The sequence below is a fragment of the Ceratotherium simum genome, chromosome 5 (genome assembly GCF_057802395.1).
Source record: "Ceratotherium simum simum isolate JZ-2026a chromosome 5, ASM5780239v1, whole genome shotgun sequence".
Classification (NCBI taxonomy): Eukaryota; Metazoa; Chordata; class Mammalia; order Perissodactyla; family Rhinocerotidae; genus Ceratotherium; species Ceratotherium simum.
The window spans coordinates 22,843,612-22,865,946 of record NC_141904.1 but is presented as its reverse complement, the minus strand read 5'-3'; the positions used below and the strand labels follow the sequence as shown (position 1 = coordinate 22,865,946).

Below are 22,335 nucleotides of genomic sequence, written 5' to 3'. Positions count from 1 at the left end.
AGCCACTCCTGTCATTTGCAGGGCCAGGACCAGAGTGCAAGAGGAGATGTTGGGCCTGAGCCAGCACTAGGGTGAGGCAAGTGAGGCAACATACGTGAAAAAGACGAGATCAGTAACAGTGCTGTGTGGAGCCATACTGGAGCCTGAGGCGAAAGGAAAAATCAATAATCTGATCCTGTCCTTATTAAAATTGTTGATATTTTGTTTATTACGGATTTTTTGCATTAATTTTCACTTTTTAATATAGTGCATTTAATATTTATCTTCGTTGCTGAGTTTCTGGTGCCCCTTAAATTTTGCACCTGTGGCAATGTCTCCTCGCTTGCCTCACCCTAGTCTCTGTCCCGCCTTGGGCCTGGGGTTGTGCACATAGCGGGGACCATTGGTCCACCCTGGCTACAGACCCGGGAAGAAGCCAGCGCAGGCCCCCAAGGTGGGCCCGGGGCTGTCAGGGCAGAGAATTCCCGGGTCTTGGCTGTGTGACTGTGGGCTGCAGGGCACAGGTGGGTGCATGCCCTTAGATCCACCGTTTCCTGGCCTGTGGAGAGGAGAGTCGTCGGAGGAGGGCCAAAGTGGAACTTTCTGGAGAGTAGTTCTCAGCTTCAGAATCTGCTGGAGGGCTTGTGAAGATGTAGATGGCTCAGATTCTGATTCAGTAGGTCTGGGGTGGGGCCCAGAAGTCTCCATTGCTAACAAGTTCCTGGGTGCCGCTGCTGCTGGTGGGCCGAGGTGCGCTCTTGGAGGATCCCTGCTCTAAAGCGTGGGGTCTGGAGTGGGGGCCCTCTTGCCCGGGTCCAAGGGGCTGCTTGTGAGACCTTGATGGGTTTCTGTGTGGGGGAGTGTGGAGGGACTTAGCATTCTTTACTAGACTTACCTTGAGATTTTTTATCTAGCATATCCAGAGTGTTCCCTTCAAGGGAAAGATTGCATGCTTTTCTGCTTTCCTGGCCAGTCTCCTAGTTGTTGCTGTTATGAATGGAGAGTTTACCAGGATGCTGGACACTAGCTGTAGAGTGACTCATTGCGATAGTTTTTCTTTTTTTTCGTGTAAACCTCTTGTATGATATATGGAGATGAGAGCTGTAGTATCTGATGTTAAGTAATATTCTTAAGTACCCCTAGATTTTGTTTTTAAGTGTGTGTTTTAAAATAACACATTATTTTTAAAAATACATTAAAAACTTGTAAATAATATTGTTTTTACATATAAAGAAGAAAATTTAAATGTCTCATAAACCCTCCGCCCAAATGATCCCTGTTGATGGTAATAGTACCAAAAGTACAAAATAAGGTAAAAACCACCTTCCCCTTCTCCCCTCTCTACTCCAGTCTCTTTCCAATATTGATGTTTTTGTGATTTTTTCCAGAAAAAATTCTTTATTCATGTCTATCTGTCCTATTTTTTTATACGATAGTATTGTATGATAAACACTGTTAGACACCTTGCCTCTTAACTTACTAATGTATCTTGGACTCGTTTCCATCAGCACATAACAGATTTACTTTAATCTTCTTAAATGGTTCATAGGATTCATCGTTGTTTAGCTAGCCCACCAGTGAAGAACACTTGGGTTCCAGGTTTTTGCTATACGAACAACCCTGTAGTGATTATCTTTCTTTGTCCATATGTCTTGAAAAACTTTTATGAGCCCAGCCATAGGCATAATACCCAGCAGTGGAGTTGCTGGACAAAGGGCGTGGACACTTAGGTTTGAAGGCAGTCACCACGTTGCCCTCCAGAAAGGTTCACTCCATCAACTGTGATGAGCATGCCTGTTTCCCCAACATTCTTGCCCACGATTGATATCATAGAATTAAAAGGAGAAAAAATTCTACTATTCCAATAGTAATAAATTGTAAAGTAACTAGGAATAAACTTGATAGTGTGCAATATTTATGTGAAGAAAACTTTAATATGCATCTGAAGGACTGAAGACTTGAGTAGATGAAAGTTATGCCATGTTCTTACCTGGGAACTTGTGGCATGATGAAAATATCCATTCTCCCTCAGTTAAGCTATAATTTGAACATGATCCAATAAAAATATATACATGATTTTTTTTTGGAGGGGGAATTTGATAAGCTGATTTTAAAGACCCTTTGGGAAAACAAATAAGTAAAAATAGACAGGAAGATTCAGAAAATAAACAAGAAGATAGGAAGATTCAGGAAATAGCTTGATATTAAAACATAATATGAAACTAAAATTGTTAAAATATATTAACGGATTATAGTCATAAACTAAAATATATTTAGGAATATATGATAAAGGTGGCAACTCAAATCAATGAGGAAAATGGATTAAAAAAAGGGAAAATGTTTAATTCATGTTGCATAAATTCCAAATCAAAAATTTACATGCAAAAAATGAAATATATACTACAAGAAATCACAGGAGAATTGTTTTATAATCCCACATCTCTCTGCTGTGACATGAACTCATTGAAGATAAGATTGATAAATTTAACTTCTTAAAAAGAAGATTCTTGGGGCCGGCCCCATGGCCTAGTGGTTAAGTTCTGTGCACTCTGCTTCAGCAGCCTGGGTTTGGTTCTTGGGCATGGACCTACATCACTCGGCAGTGGCCATGCTGTGGCGGCAACCCACATGCAAAATAGGGGAAGATTGGTACAGATGTTGGCTCAGGGCAAATCTTCCTCAGGAAAAAAACAAAATTCTTCATAGCAAAACCTACCTTATGCAAAGTCAAAAGACAATAAATTAGGGAAAGATATTTGCAACTGGGATCACAAAAAAAGAACTAAATTTCCTAATATATAAAGATTTCCTACAAACCAATAGAAAAAAGGACCAATAACCCAATAGAAAACTAGGCACAGATTATCAGCAGTTAACAGAAAAGGCAACACAGATAGCGTTTAAACATGAAATGTTTAATGAGAAAAAATACAAATTACATTATAAGAGAAATATAAATTACCACCTCACAGGGGTCATTTTTTCAGTATGAGATTAGCCAGGGCATGGGAAGAGAAATACCTTTGTACATCACTGATGGGAGCTAAATCAATACTACTCTATGGAGGAAGTCTGGCAATATCTGAAAAAATTATCATGTATTTATCTTTAGCCCAGCAATTCCACACCTAGGAATTTATTTCTTTAGAGGTACTATGTATACGTGCAAACATGTGAAATCATGTTGGAGCGATATTTTTCATTGCAGCATTACTTATAAAAGCAAAAGTTTGAATAATCTGCGGTATATCACACAATGGAACACTGTGCATCTGTAAAAAGAGTGAGGAAGAGCTCTGTGTACTGCTATTGAATGGTCTCTTAGAAGAGTATACTGTTAATTGATAAAAAGCCAGGTGTGTGACATTATACTACCATTTGGGTAAAAGGGTAAGGAGATGTATAGACCTATTTACTTGTGTATGAATTCAGCGAATGTTGACGTGTATACAAAAAAATGGATAATATTTATTGCCTCTAGGGAAAAAGCCTGGGAGGCAGGGATAGGGCTGGGATGTAGACTTTTCACTGTATACACTTGTACCTTTTGAATTTTGAATCTTGTCTGCCTTTCTTAAAATGTTTTTTAAATCCAAATTTTAAAGTAATTCATAGGTGAAGAATATTTATTTGTTTTGATATGCATAGTTCTAATGTTGAGTTAATTTGAGTGTCTTTTCAAATATTGATTTTATGTTTTTTAGGCAATTGCCTGGTCATATACTTTGCCCATTTTTCTTTTTTTTTTTTTGGAGTGCTTTCTTTGGAAATCAAGGAAATTACCCTTTTGTCTTACGTGTCACAGAAATTTTGTTCCAGTTTATCTTTTGACTGTTGATGCTGCTTTTCGCCACCTGGCGATTTTGTATTCACATACAGTGGTTGTCTTCTCCTCCTCCCCCTCCCTCTTCTTCTTTTCTTTCTTTTTTATTCTTTGAGGAAGTGGAAACGACTTTTCCAGTGTGGTCTCTGAGAAGACTGACTCTAGATTTAAAACATCCAATTATCAATGCCTTTCGATGAGTTGGAAAATAAGCGGGTGCTTGTAAGTTCTCTTTGAAGACAGTAGTTAAGAGGGAACAAACTCCTTTTTAGCAAGAGGTGACCAAGAGATCCTTCGCAGGGGCAAGAGGAGAGGGACTCAGATGCGGTGGGGCAGGCGGTTTTGGTGGGTCTCTAATGAGCCTCTCCTCTCTCCACTCCCAGCGGAGCTCCCGCGCTCCTCGGCGGTGAGGCTGTCCTCCCTGCGTGACCTGCCCACCCAGCTCCTGGAGCTGTACCAGCAGGGCTTCTCGCTGGTGGCCCTGCACCCTTTCGTGCAGCCAATCCACGAGCAGGAGAAGACACCCCTCCAGCACATCTTCAGGGCCATTCTGATCAAGAAAACCGACAGGTAAGGCCTCTGTGGGGGGATGGTTAGTGGGGAAACGGAGGATTGGGGGGGGCCGGGGTGTGTGTTTGAAATTTGCATGATGTTCCCAGGGCCTCTGCCCTCTGACAGGTGAGGCAGTATGTTATCCAGCCAGAGAGAGGTTTCTTCATGTCCTGTGTCTGTCCACACACGATTGCATAAGCAGGGTTCCATTTTGTATCCTTTCCCTTCTTTAACTTATTGGATTACACACATCATTAGTGTTTGGAAGCAGAGTCATTATAAAATATAATTTTAAAGCACAGGCATTTTTGTCTCCTAGCAAAGATTACACTTTAATTTATTGGATTACACATAGAGAAAAATGTCTCCTCTGAAGAGGTGTGCTCCAAGAATGATCAGCTAGGGAAAGTATAATACTATTAATCTGAAAAGCATGGCTGGAAAACACTAATTTTTTAAAAAGATATATACAAACTTAATGCTTTCCCCCAAACTCTAGAAATACTTGAACATTTTGAACCCATGATAAGTTCTGTCAATCACTTGGGAGGAAAACCAAAATCCACTTGAATCAAGTGCTGTAATTGATTTGGTCTTGATTTTGATTTTCCAGGCTTTGAGGATGTTTTTCAGTATCTTGCCCAACTGAATGCTTTCTCTTATATTTTTATTGGGTCTAATTAGGAAAAGAGAGGTGGAGGTTGGTTTCTCAAAAGGAGTAACATTAATTTTAAATGATTTCTTTAAAACAATGAAGATAGAATAGAAAGTGCAATATGCTGCTTTTGTAAAAATAAAAATTGAAGTAAAGTCTGGGAAATCAGATCTGTCCTTTGGCCAATTATTATGGGAGGAATGACATCATACGCCATATTTTAGAAAGAGAGAATACAGAGTGACTGCCTCTCCTTCTCTCTTTTTAAAAGTTATTTTGCTGAGTGGACAGACGTTCAGCTAGTGAGCTCACGAGGGACAGCTGTGATGCGGGAGGCTGTGTAACTAAGAAGGGCTCCTCATTCCTGGCAAGCGGAGTTCTTCATTTCTTCATGGCTGATCAAGCCATGGGGCTTAGTCCACATCAACATGCACTAGAGTTTGAAGTCAAAGACGGCGTACACCTTTGCTAACGTCCAGAATTACCATGGGTTTCGTAGAGTGAAACTTTACTCAATGTCTGCCTTTTTTGCATATTGGTTTCTTTGGTCAGTTGGCTGTGGATCAATATCTTGGTCAATCACAAGAGGAAATTGTTCTGGGAGCCATAGTGGTTTTAGATTCCGTTGACACATAGGACATGCATTGCATAGTGACTGTAGGTCACATTTATTGAGAGCTTACTGTGTGCCAGGCTTTATAAATATCGTTTCATCCTCATAATCAGCCTATGAAATAGGTACTATTGTTATTCCCATTTTAAAGGTGAGGAAGCTGAGGCCCAGATGTTGAATTATTTGTCTAGGTCACACACATGGCAGCAAGCAGAGCTCTGACTTGCTCCCAGGCAGGCTGACTTCCATTCCTGCATCTTAACCTCGATGTGAAGCACCTGTTGTGTTCCTGCACCCATGATGCTTGTGGACAATCTCTTTATGAAAAAAAAGTAGGGAGGGTATCTTTGATTTTTTGATGAGGCAGTATTCATTACTCCACTTTTCCTCCATTTTACCACTCAGCAGTCTTCAAATAAATCTGAATTTCAGAAAGGAAACAAAATAAAACCCACTTACCATGTGCAAAATAAATCCGACTTACCATGTGCCTTCCAGATTACACAAGGCATTCACAGGGCTCCCCTGTTTCTGCACTTAGATTAGTCCATTGGCCTTGATGTTTAGAGGGGACAAGTCCCCTTTGATCAGGTCACAGGATGTAATTCCACTATAGGTGATGTAAGCGTGAGACTTGCCATGAAGTCTGCACATCATAAATGAACTTGACTCTAAATGTGAAGGTGTCTTTTTTTTCTTGCTATGGAGCAGCACTTCTCAAACTTTGCTCTGCCTCCTTGAATCTCCTGGGGCTATTGTTCAAGTGCAGTCTGATTACGCAGGTCTGGGTTAGGGCCTGGGGCTCTGCGTTTCCCACACGTTCCCAGGTGATGCCAATGCTGCTGGTCCATGGACCACACTTAGCATAGCACGTGTGTAGAGGACCTGACTAATTCTTGTCTGGCTCCATGCCTGACACTCACCAACACTCCTGGGGATTGCCACTTCACTCCCGGGAAGAGTTTTGAGTGCCGGGAAAGGTGAGAAAGAACACAAGGTGCCTGGTTGGAGGGTCTGTGTTCCAGGCTGCACTTGGCTACTAGTAAGTGGTGTAGTGTGGGGGGCACATCAATAGATTTTTCTGGTACTAAGTGATTTGCAAGGCCTGAATCAACTCTAAATTATCTCATTGGATGAGGTGGGCAAGAAAGCTCCTTTTCAGGAATAAGAACCCCCACTTTTGGGACTAGTCCATTACAAGCCAGCAGTGGAACTAGGGTATTCAATAGGGGTTCTTTCCTTCTACTGAGGACAGGCCCTGAGCTAATGCACTTACTTTCCAGAAGAGGAAAATGAGTCCAGCTATTAAGAAGAATGAGACAGGCGTGTGCAGGAGAGTTTTCAAGAAAGGGAAGGTGGCGTTGCCCTTGGGTTTGAGTTCACTCTAGGCCAGAGTGCCCGGACCACCTGCCTGGATAATTTTAACAAACATTCCAGCTCCTTAATAAGCAGATACAAAGGAAGAAATTCCTTGGATAACTTTGTGCTGGGTCTTTGAAACTTCCCCCCCTCTCGTTTTTTTTTTTTTAAAGGAAGTTGCAACAGTGTGGTAATTTACCAAGTATGGTAATGAGAATGGTAATTTGTCATTCTCATGGCAAAAATGGCCAAGAGAATTTCCCCCACTTCCACTCCCCATTAGTATTGGGTGGGAAGACCAGTGGTGGTGGGAAGCAGAGTCATTATACAATATAATTTTAAAGGATAGGCATTTTCTCTCCTAGCAAATGCAATAACCATGTGTTTTTGCATCATGAGGAAAAGACCTCACACTATTAAAACAAAAAACAACAGAACTTTTTCTGTATCAGTAGGGAGTTTACGTAGTAGAATCAAAACAAAGTAAATCTTATGTGATTAATTTTTAATATGGACAGTTAAAATGATATTTTTCACAAAGTCTGCCAAAGTTCTGACAGCTATAGATGCTGTTAAATGAAATGATTTAGCTCTCGAAAAGGAAGTAAATGCCTGGTTAATATTTTCTAAGTAGGCCACTTTGAAAGAGCTGTAGATAAACTTCCTAAATTACTATCAGTCCAAATCAAGTTCATTAGCAAGAATCACCATGGGATGAGGACTTGAAGCGTGAATATCAACCTTAATGTGTTTGACAGGTGAACATAAAGTTTTTAGCAAGTAACTGGTCTTTGGGGTCTGCAGCAAGAGCAGGAAAAAGAACAGAACCATATAAGCTTGCATTCATTCAGTCACTCACTCACTCACTCACTCATTCATTTGCAAACACTTATTGAGCTTAATCTTTGTAAGACATCGTGCTAGGAGCTCTGCTTGGTGGGAAGATAGAGAGTGCAGTACAAGGCTCACCTGGACATGGAGCCTGCCTTCCAGGGACCTACAATTTAACTGAGAAAATAAGACAGGCAACTCCTGCCTTGGGAGTTTGGAAAAAGGAGAAGTCACCTCCTGCTGGGAAGGAGCCCAAGGAAATGTTTCTGGAGGAAGGAGCTTTTCACTTGGGCCTGATTTCTTTTGGGCAAACATAGGAGTGATGCCCAAGAGATGGGAAGAGTTTATTTAAGTCTTATAATGAAATGTGTTCTGGTGGAGGTTGAGTGAGTTGAGAGTATCATTGACAGTCCAACTGGATTATTAATGAGTCATTCTGAAAGCTCATTGCAGTGACATTCCTCTGAGCCCTCTACCATTTTGACAAATTTCACTTAAATCCGTGAAAAATCACCTGATCTTTTCTTTTGAAAATTCCTGATAACTGCCACTTCATTTTAAGATGGCAAGCCAAACCCCACATCTAACCATACGTTGTTCTTGATCCTACGTGTGTCGAATTTAGTCAAAGTCAGATACTTTGAAAACTAACTCAGGAATGAGTAGCCAAATATGACATACTTAGTGAATAAGTAGAGAGTTTGTTCTTCCTTCTCTCAACTCTCTCTTCGGAAGACTTAGTGATTTTTAACAGGCGGTATGGTTGCATTCACTCTGAATTCTAAGTACAGTTAAGTTGTCCTTCAATTTTTGGGGGCCAGTTTTCCTTAGAAGGAGTTGCCAAAGATCTCAAAACTTGATGGCTAAGAGAAGTCAGTTATTAAAATGTCACTTCTGATGTTACGTGAGTGTGGGTTTAATTCTAGGTCATTTTATGGTTATAGAGGTAAGTGTAAAAATGTATTGTGCTGCATTTTTCAGCTGTTGAATTGTCGTTCACAGAGAGAGCTAGTTCAGGGTGTCAGTGATGTGTTTTTCATCACTAATGGGTTGAAGCCACTTGGGTCCAGGTCGCCTGGAATAACGCTTATAAGGTACAGGGGACCAGGACATTTGTGAACTCTGTTGACATTCATCAGGTGCCTTGTGGCCTAGGGTCAGGGGGTGGGGCACACAGAGGAGCTGCAGCTAATGCAGGGGGTGGGATTCTGAAACCCTTGTGGAAGGTGGAAAATGCATATAATCAAAACTGCCCTTGAAAAATCTCTTTAATTGCCCGTGAAATGTAATACTGTAGCATCTCTCTACCTGACCAATGCATGTTTTCCTTCAGGACTAGATCAGATTGGTGTTTCCACCAATGAGCCCCATGGGGAAGTAGGTTGGTTTGGGTGTTCATTGGAATCACACCTAAAGTGATGAGATGCTTGCACCCAGAGAGGTGTTTGTGGGAACCGAAATTGAGGGAACAGGATCTCCACACCTGCCATCTCACATCCATTCTGGGGCACATCTGCCTGTTGAGTAGAATAACTGGCACTGTTTTAAGTGGTAAACGTTCCTCTCTTTCAGTTAGATTTTTCTAAGATAAACATGATGTAGCTTCACTCTGCAAAGTTGACTCTAAAGAGCTCCCAGCTCTCAAGAAACTTATCTACTAGGGGGATGTAAAATATATATGCAAATTACATGAATGCTCAGGTAAATCTGTGGGTCTTGGTTTTCATCTCTCACCTGGAATTTGTCAATGGGGGTACTTCAGAAGAGGAGACTGTGCCGCTCCTGTTTGCTCTAGGTCTGGAATAATGGGTAGATTTGAACAGGGAACAGGTAAGGGGAAGGGCCTTCCAGGCAGGGGGACTGGCCCAGAGGAGCCTGGAGCCTGGAAAGCAGACCACAGATGATGTGGGGTGACTGGAGCACGAGGTCCAGAGGGAAGTGGGAAGAAAAGGCGCGAGAAGTGCGGGGGCCTGGATCGGGATGCCTCCGATGGCTGGGCTGAGTTTGAACTTTATCCTGAAGTCAGTGGAGAACCATTGCAATATTTTTGTTTTGTTTTACAGGATCAACCATTAGAAGTGTTGAGTTTTTAAAAGCTTAAAAGGAGAAGCATAAGAGGGGAAGAAAATGGAAGCTGATGGCATTAGTTATGGTGGGAGACAATCGGTGACTAAAGTAGGCAGTAGTAAGAAGGCAAGGAAGAGAGAGATGTGGGATATGTCTGATAGGAGAGAATAATGGATTTAATGTTTGGCTGGAAAGGGGCAGCATGAAGGAAGAGGAAGAATCAAAATATGAGTGAGCTTTTGACCCTGAGTGGCTGGGAGGAGTAACTGGAAGAAGGAGGGAGTGGGGATGGGGAAGAGGATGTATCTGGGTGGGGTTTTCCCAGAAGCTGACCCTGAGAGGAGGATTCACATGCAAGTGGTTATTAAGGAAGTGCTCCCAGGAGGAATCACTTAGGAGTGGGGACGTGAGACAGGAAGGGGAGGGAGCTGGCTGATCCTTCGGTGAGTCCACCTTGAGGCCAGGGAACCGGCTTTCATACTTCTGCACCTGGGAGCCATTTGCCTTGAGCTTCCCCAGACACTTCCAGGTCTAGAGCTCATCCAGGCAAAGCAGCTCCAGTAGCCAAAGAAGACTGCAATGCATGCAGAAGCTGGGGAGACACACAGAACTGGGAGCGGGGATCGGAGGGGATGTGGGCGGGGCACAGAGAGCATCCACCACAAGGTGAGTGTGAACGGCATCAGTTTGGTCTCAGGCATCAGTTTGGTCTCATTGTGTTTGTGGCAGAGGTGTCCACTGGGCAGTCAGGAGCCAGGAGAGAAGTCTGAGCTGGGGGAGGCTGTGGGAGGCTGTGGGAGGCCGTGGTGAGCCCATGAGGACCGGCCTGCTTCCGTGTTGCTGACTGAGCCCAGGCTGCTGTGGTCCTCATTTTCTATACCAGATGCCTCCGGTGATTCTGAGAAGAGATGCAGTGCTTGCCGAGAGCTGTGCTAAGTGGGTTGCTCTGTTCCAAATTGACCATATGCTTGGAGTCTGAGAAATTTTTCCTCTCGGACCGCATCAGCAAGCTGTACTCCCAACTACTTACGAGCAGCACAGATTGCTGAATGAGTCAGCTCTGGCCGCCCAGTATCAAGTGATGCAGAGAGAGACAGTTCTTTAGGCTTTTTGCTGTTTTGTTTCCAGGAAAGCGAATCTCAAAGCACACTCAGCCTTTAGCCCTCATTTCTCTTATTGGGGCTGGGAATCTGAAATCCTGAAGACTGTGCCATTATTCTGACGGGGCTTGCAAACTCAGATGCCTACAGGGTCCAGGCTCCTTTAGTGGGACCCTTGGGTATTGGAGAGCCAATGCCTAACTCTGCCCCGTTGTTGCTAAGTTGTCACCAGATCTTGTGCTTTTTTTCAAGAAAAGCCAGAAATCTGGATTTTTATGTGAAAACCTCTCCTTTTAAAATGTTGTCTCACTTTTTCAAAATAACATGTGTATCCCTAACCCACTCCACTGGCTGCCATCTTGCAACCCTTAGATCTCTGAGTGATGCTTCCTTTGGTGGAGTTAATCACCCACCCTTTGAGCTGCCTGTTCCTCCTTTCACGCATAGCAATCATCAGGCTTCTCAGACTCTCTTGTGTGTTTTTTATATATCTGCCCACCTCCTCTCCCCCTTGCTAAATCTTCTTTCATCTTTGGATTCTCATTACTTACTTAGAGTGCCAGGTGCTGAATGGGTGTTACTCAATAGAATATTTTTGAATTGAATGGAATAAAACTATGCCCTGAAATTTTGCTACCATCATTCACTAAAGGACCATAAATTCATTGCACGATAGATCTGTCTTTGGTTTACATATTTACCAGTACCAAAAGTGCATCTTGATAATGCAGCCATACAGCGTGGACTCCAAGTACTGGAACACACACGCACACACACACACACACACACTCAGATATGCAGAAGTTCCTTTTGTTGCCCAAATAACAGTGATTTGCCACAAGGGTATAATGTACGTTATTTTCACTCTTTTTTTTTTTTCTTTTTAAAAAATATCCAAAGGATGGCCTTCAAAAGAATGGAAATCTTTGTGAACCTTAAGTGGAGTACAAATGCATTACGTTGCCTTTTTTATAGCCCACAAGATAACATGAACATTTTCTTTGGCATTTGAAAAGGGCAAAATTGGGAAAGTACAAGATTATGTTGGAACTAAAAAGAAAATTCTTTTAAAAATTATAGTCAGAAGTGTCCTCTTTAAGTGGCCTTGCATCTCTTCATGTCTAATTTCTACCAATTACTTTGACTCTTGGGAGAATTATAGGGTTTCTAGAAAGAGGTTTCATAATTAAACGAAATACATAGGGGGTGGTAGTGCCTACTGGGGTGTGCCCTAGAAAATGCTCACACATGAGGCCGGGGTTCAGCCCTGGAGCATGCTGATTGTTGGAATCACACGTGGGGAGGAGAAGTAATGCGGGGCCTAGCAGTGATTGACATGTGTTACTGTGGTGGAGAAACTGCAGCAGCTGGTTTATTCCCAGGGAGCAGAAATTGAGGAAAGTGGATTCAAGTTCTCTTCTTAAATCAGAGCAGGGAATAAGGTGTTTGTTTAGCATGGAGGTCGTTATTTTGGATTCAGATAGAGGAAGGGCCCCCACTCTGTGCTTGCAGCAGCCCGTTGTTACTGCCGGGGTATCATCTTCATCAGTTTTCTCAGGCTTCCCGAGGTGTTTGCAGAACTTGATTAGCTCTCCTGGGCTGCCACCTTACCCCCACGGAGCTGTCCAGCATCAACGAAGCCTACCTTAATGTATTCCTCCTATTTCCCGTCTCACTCTGGAGTGACACCCTTTTCTGGCGTGTTGAAGTTTCAGGATTCACTGTTAATTATTGTGTTTGCACTTTCCAATCTAATATGCCGGTGTAAAGCCACATTCTCCTGGGGGAAGAGAGTTTTTTCCAATCCACACCCCTAAATGGCTTGCCTGGATACCCTTACTCTCTCCCTCCAAAGTGTTGGCCTTTATCCCAGTGGAGAGAGCGAGAGAGACGTGCATTGTTCATGAGAAAGCTTATTTTCCCTCCTGTTTTATAGCTGTCCTTGATTGCCTGTGTCTTTCTCCACGTTTTATTTTTTATTTGTTTTTTGTCTCCTCTGAGAGAGAGAATTAGCATACTAGTGATTTCCAGTCTTTCCCAGAAGTCGTTTGGAATGGCAGAGAACAGGGAGCAGGTACCCAAAACACAGAAGCACAAGCACTAAATTTCTTTGAAATTTCTTGTTGATCTTAAAACTTATGCAAATACTACAGTGCCATGAAATGTCTGTATTTGTTTTAAAATAAATAAATGAAGTCTCCCTCTTCCCACACGTACACACAATCTTTAAGTAAAAATGGACTCTCTAGGAAGATTTATTCTGTGGCATTGCAGGTGGTCTATAGGGACACTTACTGTTTTGAGGGTCATGTGCATACAATGTAGGTAATTTAGTTGCAAAATAATTTTACTGAAGTGTTAGATTTTCATATTTATATGCCTATCCCATATTAAATTTAGGAACTCAGATTGTCTTACTTTAAATATTTCTGGCAAAGTCTTTTTTGTCTTTTCTCTTATTTGTCAATCAGAGGTAGCTTAGATTGTGTGTGTTTTTCAAGCTGAGAAGGATATGCTGAGCGTTACTGGTGATGGGTTCTGGAAAAGACTGGTACTAATTGAATTGAGCATTTTTAGCTATGAATGCAGCAGCAGGTGAGAAATAACTTTCAGGTCCATGTAAGTACATTATTAGTGATTTCAGTGTTCATGAGATTTTGATATAATGATTATCTCTATAATCTATCTAGCTGTTTTCTATAATTTTTTAAATGGTTGAAAGATGGAACCATTTTACAAAGAGGTAAATGCTATAAATATGATTTAGTGGAGTACGTCATTTCATTTGCTTCCTATTCATCGACCAAGAGTTGGAACTTAAAATGGCTACAAAGACTTCAAAAACCAAATTAGTAACTCGTATTCATACAACACCTGTTTTCTGAGGGTCTGAGAACATTTTACTTCATTCCTGTATGTGTTAAGTGTTATAATTTATTCTCACTATGTCCTCATGATGGTTGTTTTTGTTGTTAATATTTGTTGAAAATATTAGTATGTGTTGTTCAGTGGAGGCTTTAGACTTATTCTATTTTGTAGCTGAGAGGTACCATTATTGTCCCTTATTCCCCACCTCCCGTTTTATATCCTAGGAAAATTAGGCTGAAGAAGTTATTAGTACTTCTCAGTACTGAAATGTGAGGTAGGTGAGTGGGAGTCTGTGGGGGGTATGGGGCTTAAGTTCCATCTTGAGGCTCATGGCTCAGAAGTACACCATCTTCAGCCCTGGAGCTTACTGAAGGCTCCTCAGAGAATTCCCAGAATCCTCTGGGCTTTTCAGCATCCCCCATCCCCATAGTAGACTATGGGACCGGAGGCCTGGTTATCCACAAACTGGTTTCAGGACATAGGGCTACCACTCCAAACCATTTGGGACCCCCAGATGGATCCATTCAGCAGGCTGGCTGGATCTTGTCAGTTTCTGCACTGAACAGTTCTATGTAAATGATGGTTCTAAGGCCATTAGTGCATTATTTTCCCTCTGCCCCTTAAAAACAAAATCAAAATATATTATTAGGTGTCTGTGTCTTCTGAGGTAGTAGCCTTTGTTAGAGAGAATGAGATGAGCACCATCCCTGCTCTAGGGATATTTATAACATACCTAACTTGTTGAAATTTTCATTCTCAAACTTCTATAGTTGAAGTCCCCAAAATGGCTTTTTCATGCAACCTGGATCTTACTAGGAACAAAAAGCCCACTTTTCTTATGAAGAACATTTATATGTTTGCAGGCACGTCTTAATATGCTTTATCATTTATGGTAATGGTCAGAATAGCTACCATTTATTTGTTGCTGTGGCTGGCAGAGTCCTTGCTCATTGCTTCACGATATACGTTTTTAATCTTGGAAGCCATGATGAAGAAAATGAGTCTCAGAGTGGTGACTTGGCCAGAGTCACACTGTTGATGAGTGGAGGAACCAGGATTCACATCGGGATCTGTCTGCTTCTAAAACTGTTCCTCTTTAATTTTTTACCCATTAGGGTTAGGATTAGGGTTAGGGTAGGATTTCTCAACCTACATAGTTTCTCAAATGTTGACATTTGGGGCCAGATAAGTCTTTGTGTGGAGAATGTCCTGTGCATTGTAGAATATTTAGCAGCATCCCTGGTGTCTACCCACTAGATGCCAGTAGCAAACACCCCCTTTCCCCACCCTGCAGTTATGACAATCAAAAATGTCTCCAGACATGACCAAATGTCCCTTGACAGGCAAAACTGCCCCCCGTTGAGAACCACTGGGTTAGAGTTAGGGTGTGAGGTAGGGGTCTAACTTTATTTTCTTCTAGATAACTACCTTTGCCAACAGCATTTATTACATTAACCTAACTTTGCCACTGAATTAAATGCCATTGCTATTATAGGTTGGATTTCTATATGTATATCCTAATCTATTCCTGATTCTTTATTGTTCATTTGATCTATTTATTGATTTATGTGCTAATACCATGCTATTTTGATTACACTAAATTTGTAGTGTATATTAATATCAAATAGGGCACTGTTCTTCTTTTTCAGGATCTTGGCAACTTTTGCATGTTGATTTTTCCAAATAAAGTCTAAAGTGATTTTTCTGTAGTTCCCAGTAAACCCTGTTGAAATTGTAATTACATTTTCATACTAATTTGAGAAGAAGTTCCACCATGTGTTTTCAAGAACATAGAATTCAATATTATTGTTGGAACTAAATTTTTATTTTAGAGCTTGATCATTCTGAAAATTCTCTATACTATCTAGACCAGTGGTTACCAAAGTGGGGTAGACATATCCATGTTGAAGGAGTACTGAGGCTTCTATGTGTATTTATTTATATTGAAAAATTAGGAGAGAAATTGTGCATTACTAATAGTTAACATTCAGTTTGGAGGTGGTGCCCTGGCTGGGTGCAGGTGTCAGAGATCACCTGCCTATATGGAGCAGGATGGGTCCTGACGGAGCTTGGGTTCAGAGGAACACTTTCCACTGAGAACTCAGTGAAGTAGATTTGTAGATTATTTTTTGTAGTTTTAAGTAAAGTAACCCTCACAAAATATACACATGGCTTAAAAAATTCCTGTAAAGTGATTGCAGATTGAGGAGAATACCAGTAATGTAAAAGTAAAATCCTTCTTTCTCTCTCCTTTTCTCTGTCTCTGTCTCTATCTCTGTCTTTCTCTCTCTCTCTCTCCCCCCCGCCCCCCCCCCCCACACAGAGTAATGGCCACACTGATGCAATGCCCACCTATTCAGATCTGACAGAAGATGGCCAAGGAGATTTGGACTCATCACGAAGACATTTTGAAATGTGGATTTACTTCCACTATTGTTAACAGTGAATCTTATCTCAAGTGTATATTATGTCTTGAAATATTAGTTATTAATAATATGAACTTATGTGATTATAATTTTAAGATATTGCTGATTTCACCTGTTTCTCATCTTTCAAAATTTCTGTTTTGTGTGTATTGTTTTATAACATATGTAAGATGTTGGTACAGTAGTCCTCAGGAGTCTTACAGATGGGGTGTGTGATGAAGAAATTTGGAGACCACTGGTCCACGAAGCTTCTGGGTCACACTGATGGTTCCTGAAGCAGTTAGAGTCTTGCTACTCAAAGTGTGGTCCAGGCATGAGCAGCATCACCTGGGAGCTCCTTAGAAATGCAGATTCCCAGGCCCCCCAGACCTGCTGAATCAGAATCTTAATTTTAACTAGATCCCAGGTGATCTATGTGCACATTAAAGTTTGAGAACAGGGTTAAGCTGTGCTTTCCTATTAGGTAGCCACATGTAGCAATTTAAATTTAAATTAATTAAAATTAAATAAAATTTAAAATTCAGTCCCTCAGTTGCACTAGCCGCATTTTAGGTGCTTGGTAGTAATATGTGCATAGTGGCTACTGTATTGGGCCGTGCAGACATAGAACATTTCCATCATCTGACTCGGCTAGTTAGAGGGTACAGGTAGGAAGATCTAGAAAAGAAGGAAACAATAAGCAAAGTTTAATTTGGAACATGTGCGTTAAATGTAGATAGAGAAGAGACTTCTTGTCACTCAACAGACATGGCCCGTGAGAGAGTCTTATGAAGAGCTTTCATGTCCGTAGCTATTATCATTATTTTCATTTGCAGGTAATATGACTAGTAAATATCAGGCAGACCTGCTTTTATTCACTGTTATGTTTGTGATAAAATATGATTAATTATGCATTTTCACGAGTATTAGTTTTTCCCATATCTTTTAAAGTAAATGAGGAACCTTGCAGGATCCGGAGAAAACAGGCCCCTGCCCCAAATCCCATTTCTTGTGGTTGTTCTCCTCTTTTCTGTAGTCCAGGTTGGTGGGGGTGGAAATTCTTTCACAGCTACATTATACAGGGATCACTGGGGTGAAGTTTGTTTTCCTCTTGCCCTTTAAGGTTAATGGTGAACTCCTTGTGTTGCGCAGTAGCTGATGGTTTATCTACCAGGGAGCCGGCTCTAACTGTAAACAGCAAGACAGGATGTGGCAAGACTTCTCTAGAATAAATAGTAGCTTGGGTAGTTAGATGCCCCTGGTGACCTGCACCCTCTTGGCGGTACACAGCTCCCTGAGAGAGCATGTGGTTAGGGTATCATTTGCACATCTCTCCCCATCATTTCCGGAATGTTCCTGGTGATACTAAACCCTTATCAACAGAAGTGGTGAATGTCTGTTGGTGAAAGAGGAAGGGAAAATCAGAAGAAACGGCAGTGACCCCTCTATGGATTAATTCTCCTTCTTTCTACTTCCTACTTCAGAACTCCCCTGATGGACTCTATAACAAGGTGTTTTATTTAAAGATTCACCGGGATTTGTTTACCTGGCTTTTTTTCCCTCAAGTATTTTTTAAGCTTCAGTCTTAGGGAGAACTTTGACTCCGGCAGCCTCATTTTTTTTGTAGATTCAGTTCATTTTGCAAAGAGGAGGTCATAAAAGTTATTGGGAATCTTTTCCCCATTGTTCTGAGAGCAGCTTTGGGAAGCAGCAGTTTATTCCACCCCTACCCCAATCACCACCAGTTGCAGCAATAAGAAATACCTAAAATCTCTCCCCCATCCATCCACTCCCTCTACAACAAGCTCAGCTCTCGTTTCTGCTTTCCTAAATATTTCCCCCTCTTCCTACATCACACACAATGTTGCTTGCTTAATCTTCCTAAAATCTGTATTTTGGTATCTTCTTGTATCGAAGACCATCCATGACTCCCTTTACCTCAAAATGAAGGCCAGTCCCACCCTGTAGCGACACTCACCCATCCTTTCTTTCCAACCTCGTTTCTCCCTTTTCTGCTCTGGCCACCGCAGAGCCCGCGAGCACGGATTCCTTCTAACAGCGAATTGATCCAGATATTCCTTAGGCTCGTGTTTACTGATGCAGCTGAACTATAATAAGCAACCTTCACCTTTGCGTATCTTTTACCAAACTGACCATGCTTTTTTTCATCTAGATCCTTTCTAATTTCTGTTCTTGGTGCCTGGAATGCCCTTTTCTCCATTGTCCCGTGACTAATTTCCACACAGCTTCAAAGACTCAGCTTATGTGCTCCTTGCGTGTTAAAAATTTCCCTGATCCCTGACAATGGAAATAACTGAACTCTCATTGCACTTTTGTTTATATATAGTTTATCTTTCTTTAGACGATAAGTTTCTTAAGGGCAGGATCTAGCTCAATGCCTTGTATGTGGTCAGTGGCCAAGAAGAGGATGAGTAGATGAGTGAATATATAGATTTTTTTATTGTCATTAGTTTTACATAAGCTGATGAAACTAGAAAAAGCCTTCTTTTTCTTTCATTGACAAATCTTTTTCAGATCTGTAGCTCATTTCCATCCCTACTACTCCTTGAGAAAAAGCCATTCTGATCATTCTGCTTGAGCCTGGTGTTGCCTTGGGGAAATATCTTAAAATTCCTTCCTGTTTCCCAGAGATAGAGAATTTGTTCCTGTCAACTGACATTCTGTCATTTTTTTTTTCTAGTTGGAGAAGGGCCTAGTAATCTAAGTTTGTGTTTGTCACCATTTCTTTCTGATTATTCCTAAATGAAGCAAAAATAGCCCTATTGATGAACTGCACATTCTCTCTCCTTTCTTTTCATAACTCAAGTTCAAACTATGCTTTGTGTCCTGGGAAAAAGAAGATGATTAAACTCTTGGTCTTTGAAGCTATCTCAGGCATTTATGAGTTGAAATGAGGTCTGTTACATGTTTATTATTTAAAAGTATAGTTTATGATAGTTTTTCAACAGCATTTGTTTTTTAGTAGCCTGACTTCAGATCTATCCATGAGACCAAAATGGGTATTCAACTTACTGCTTGGCATTTCGTCGGAATAATTTGAGGATTAACTTCTTGCCTGCGATAATTTTGAATATTTCAAGCGCTCATAAGCGTTACAGTCTTTGCTTGCAAACATGTTATTTTAATGGCTTAGGAAAGGGTTATGTCCCGGCCACTGTGAGAGCAGACAGGGGCTGTGTAAATATACTGGCTGTGGCCTGGATGGGTTGCAGGAGCACCGAAGGGGAGAATCTGCTGAGTCATTACAAGGAATGAAATATCTGGGTTGGGTTTATGGGTTAGTTATTCTGATTATGATACAATTAGATAGTCTGTTCTCTCTTATCTCTTGCCTGGCATCCAGCCTTCCGTGGCTCACATTGGAGCTTTGTGTATATAACCCAGAGGTGAGAGACTGGTGCCTCAGAGGTCAAATTCAATCCCAAACATGTTGGCCTACAGAACATTAAAAAACATTGGTTGGAGCCCCAATTTGACAGTTATGGTTGACATAAAAACTCTTGAATGACTTCTTTAAAAAAGTTAGAAGATTTGGCAACCCTGGCCTGGAATTCCTAGTAGTGGTTGGAATAGAAACGGCCCAACTTACCATGGTTTTTACTGCTCCCATTGTCTCCCCAGTACTGTAATGACATGGTGCTTTAACAACACCCCTGCACTGTGACTTGCTCATGCTGGAGACAAGTTTCCCTGTAGCCAATGGGAATGTGAAAGGGCATCTGACAGGACCCTGTGTTTGAAGGAAAATAGGAGAGAGCATATTTCTTGTTGCACATGAAGACCATCCTATATCTTTTATATGAGAACAAAGTGTCTAGATTATGTATTTTGGTCAAAAAATATCCTCTTTCAATCATTGTTTGTGGACCTTCAAGTTTGCAGCCCTTGGTTTGACCTTCTGACCCTCTGGCTGCCTGGGGAATGACCACACAACCCTTGGCAGACGTGATAGTTGTAATGAGTGAGGATCCCTGGGTACGTCTCTGAGTTTATGCCAAGTTGTTATTACAGTCAATGTTTGTGTATGAGTAATGAGGTCAGTGTGACACAGAATAGGTGGTCTTTTATTATGGTCTTAAACAACTCTGACATCTATGGCCAGATGTGTTGACATCTGAGGTACTTTAGCACGTGGGCTCTTTGCCCTCCTCCAGTTAGGAAAGGTTTGTGCACAGATGCTCAGTGTCTAAATCTGCTTTTATGTGTTTGTTTGACAAGCATTTATTTAAATTTTTCTGCTTGTTCTCATTCAGTTTTGGCCCAAGTCCCAATGTAAGGTGTCAAAGAAGCAAGGACTGTTTGGGGTGATGAAAAAGTTCTGGAAATGGATAGTGGTGAAGGTCATGAATATACTTCATGACACTGAATGTACACTTAGAAATGGTTAAAGCAGTAAATGTTATGTTGTATATATTTTACCACAGTAAAAAATGAAAATAAGTTGGAAGTACTTTTGAGTTTTTTTGACCAAAAGAGGCACAGATAGAGAAAGGTCCCCATCCTTATATTTCTTTTATCTCTTCCTTTTTCTTGGAGGTTTGTCTTCTTTTGAGGGTATAGGAATCTACATGACTTCTCTCTACAAGTCGTTCTCTCTGTTTTCTCTTTTCCAGAGACTTGTTCAGTTATCTCTCAAGGAAAGTCAGAGTGGCAGTTACAAGACACCCCACCTAGGCAGTGCTTCTCCACTCTGACAGCATGTTAGAATCAGCGGGGAGTTTCCAAAGTCCCTCTGCCCAGGCCATACCTCATACCAATTACATCAGAATTTCTGAGAGCTTCCCAAGTGACTCCAAGGTTGAACGCAGCCAGGGCTGAGAATGCCTACCCTGTGGGAAACCCTGCCTGATTCACAGAGCCCAAGGTTTGTGTGTGGGATTGTTCCAGTGCCTAAAGTTGGGGCATGTCAAAGGAGATGATTCTTTTCTCCCCCAGACCCAGTTATTTCGGTCATTGCCTCATGTGATTTAAGGGGTCTCTTATATAAGAAGTATAGTCAGGCAGGGGTGCCGGTGTACTTTAGGACTAGAAACAATGACTCTGAGAATAAATATTACAGAATCAAAACAAACACACAAATCCCCCAAAGTATATGATGGCATTCTTTCTTTCTTTTTTTGAAATAAATTTTATTTTGGAATAATTTTAGATTTAACATAAAAGCTACAAAGAAAATACAGACAATTTCCATATACCCTTCATTGAGTTTCCACCATCATTAATATTTTACATTACAATGGTACATTTGTCAAAACTAAGCAATTGGCATTGGTACATTACTATTAACTAAATTGTGGGTTTTATTTGGATTTTATCAGCTTTTCTATTAATGTCCTTTTTCAATTCCAGAACCCAAAACAGGGTACCACAATGCATTAGTTGTCATGTTATGATGGGTTTTTAAAACTTAGCTGGGCTGGGATGTCTTAGCGGCTTCTCCAGTCTTAAGCAGTCAGGACCACTGTGTTTATGTGTCTGGTTAACACTACGTGGCTACACTCTTAAGAATTTGAATTCATTTTGTCTTACTCGTTCTTGGCTTTCAGAACATCACATCTCTGCTCAGTGATATCCTTTTATTCCCTCTTCCTTTCAAAAAATCCCTTTGGAATGGCTGGAAGTAAACTCCTCCCAGCTCTCCAATGCTGTCTACAAGTGGGGGCCACAGATGTGAGATGGGTCAGAGCTCTTTTTAGTTAATTTTCCCCTAGGCTGTTTCTGAGAAATGGCCCAGCAGCACAAAGATGGTTTTTTATCAAGGGGCCAAGCCATTCAGAACCCAAATTGACAGATTAATTTGACAATTGGCCCATGTCACAGGATACTCATATATTAAATATAAACAGATTTCTTCACACCTGTTTACTTAGGGTGGATTAAATCCAGTTCCCCTGGGGATTTCAAGAGGATGAGTAAATTGAAGAGAAGGTTATGAAGTTGTCAGTTGGAGACGTTGGCAGAGTGGCTCGTACTCTCTTCCTCCACACACTTCCTTGGTTTGGCCTTCAGGGCAGTGTGTGCTCTTGGGTTTCTTCCTTCCTTTGCTGCTTTCTCCTCTCTTC

The 22,335-nt window shown here is 41.3% G+C and overlaps 1 protein-coding gene across 2 annotated transcripts in view; it reads left to right on the top strand.

Moving 5' to 3' along the window:
• The window catches only part of RFTN1 (raftlin, lipid raft linker 1), a 200,644-nt gene that overhangs the window by 80,012 nt on the left and 98,297 nt on the right, over positions 1-22,335 (top strand). For both annotated transcript variants that reach the window (XM_004419947.3, XM_087430595.1), the window contains one exon: positions 4,186-4,372. In XM_004419947.3, coding sequence (XP_004420004.1) covers positions 4,186-4,372 — 187 coding nt within the window. The remainder of the gene's footprint in view (positions 1-4,185; positions 4,373-22,335) is intronic.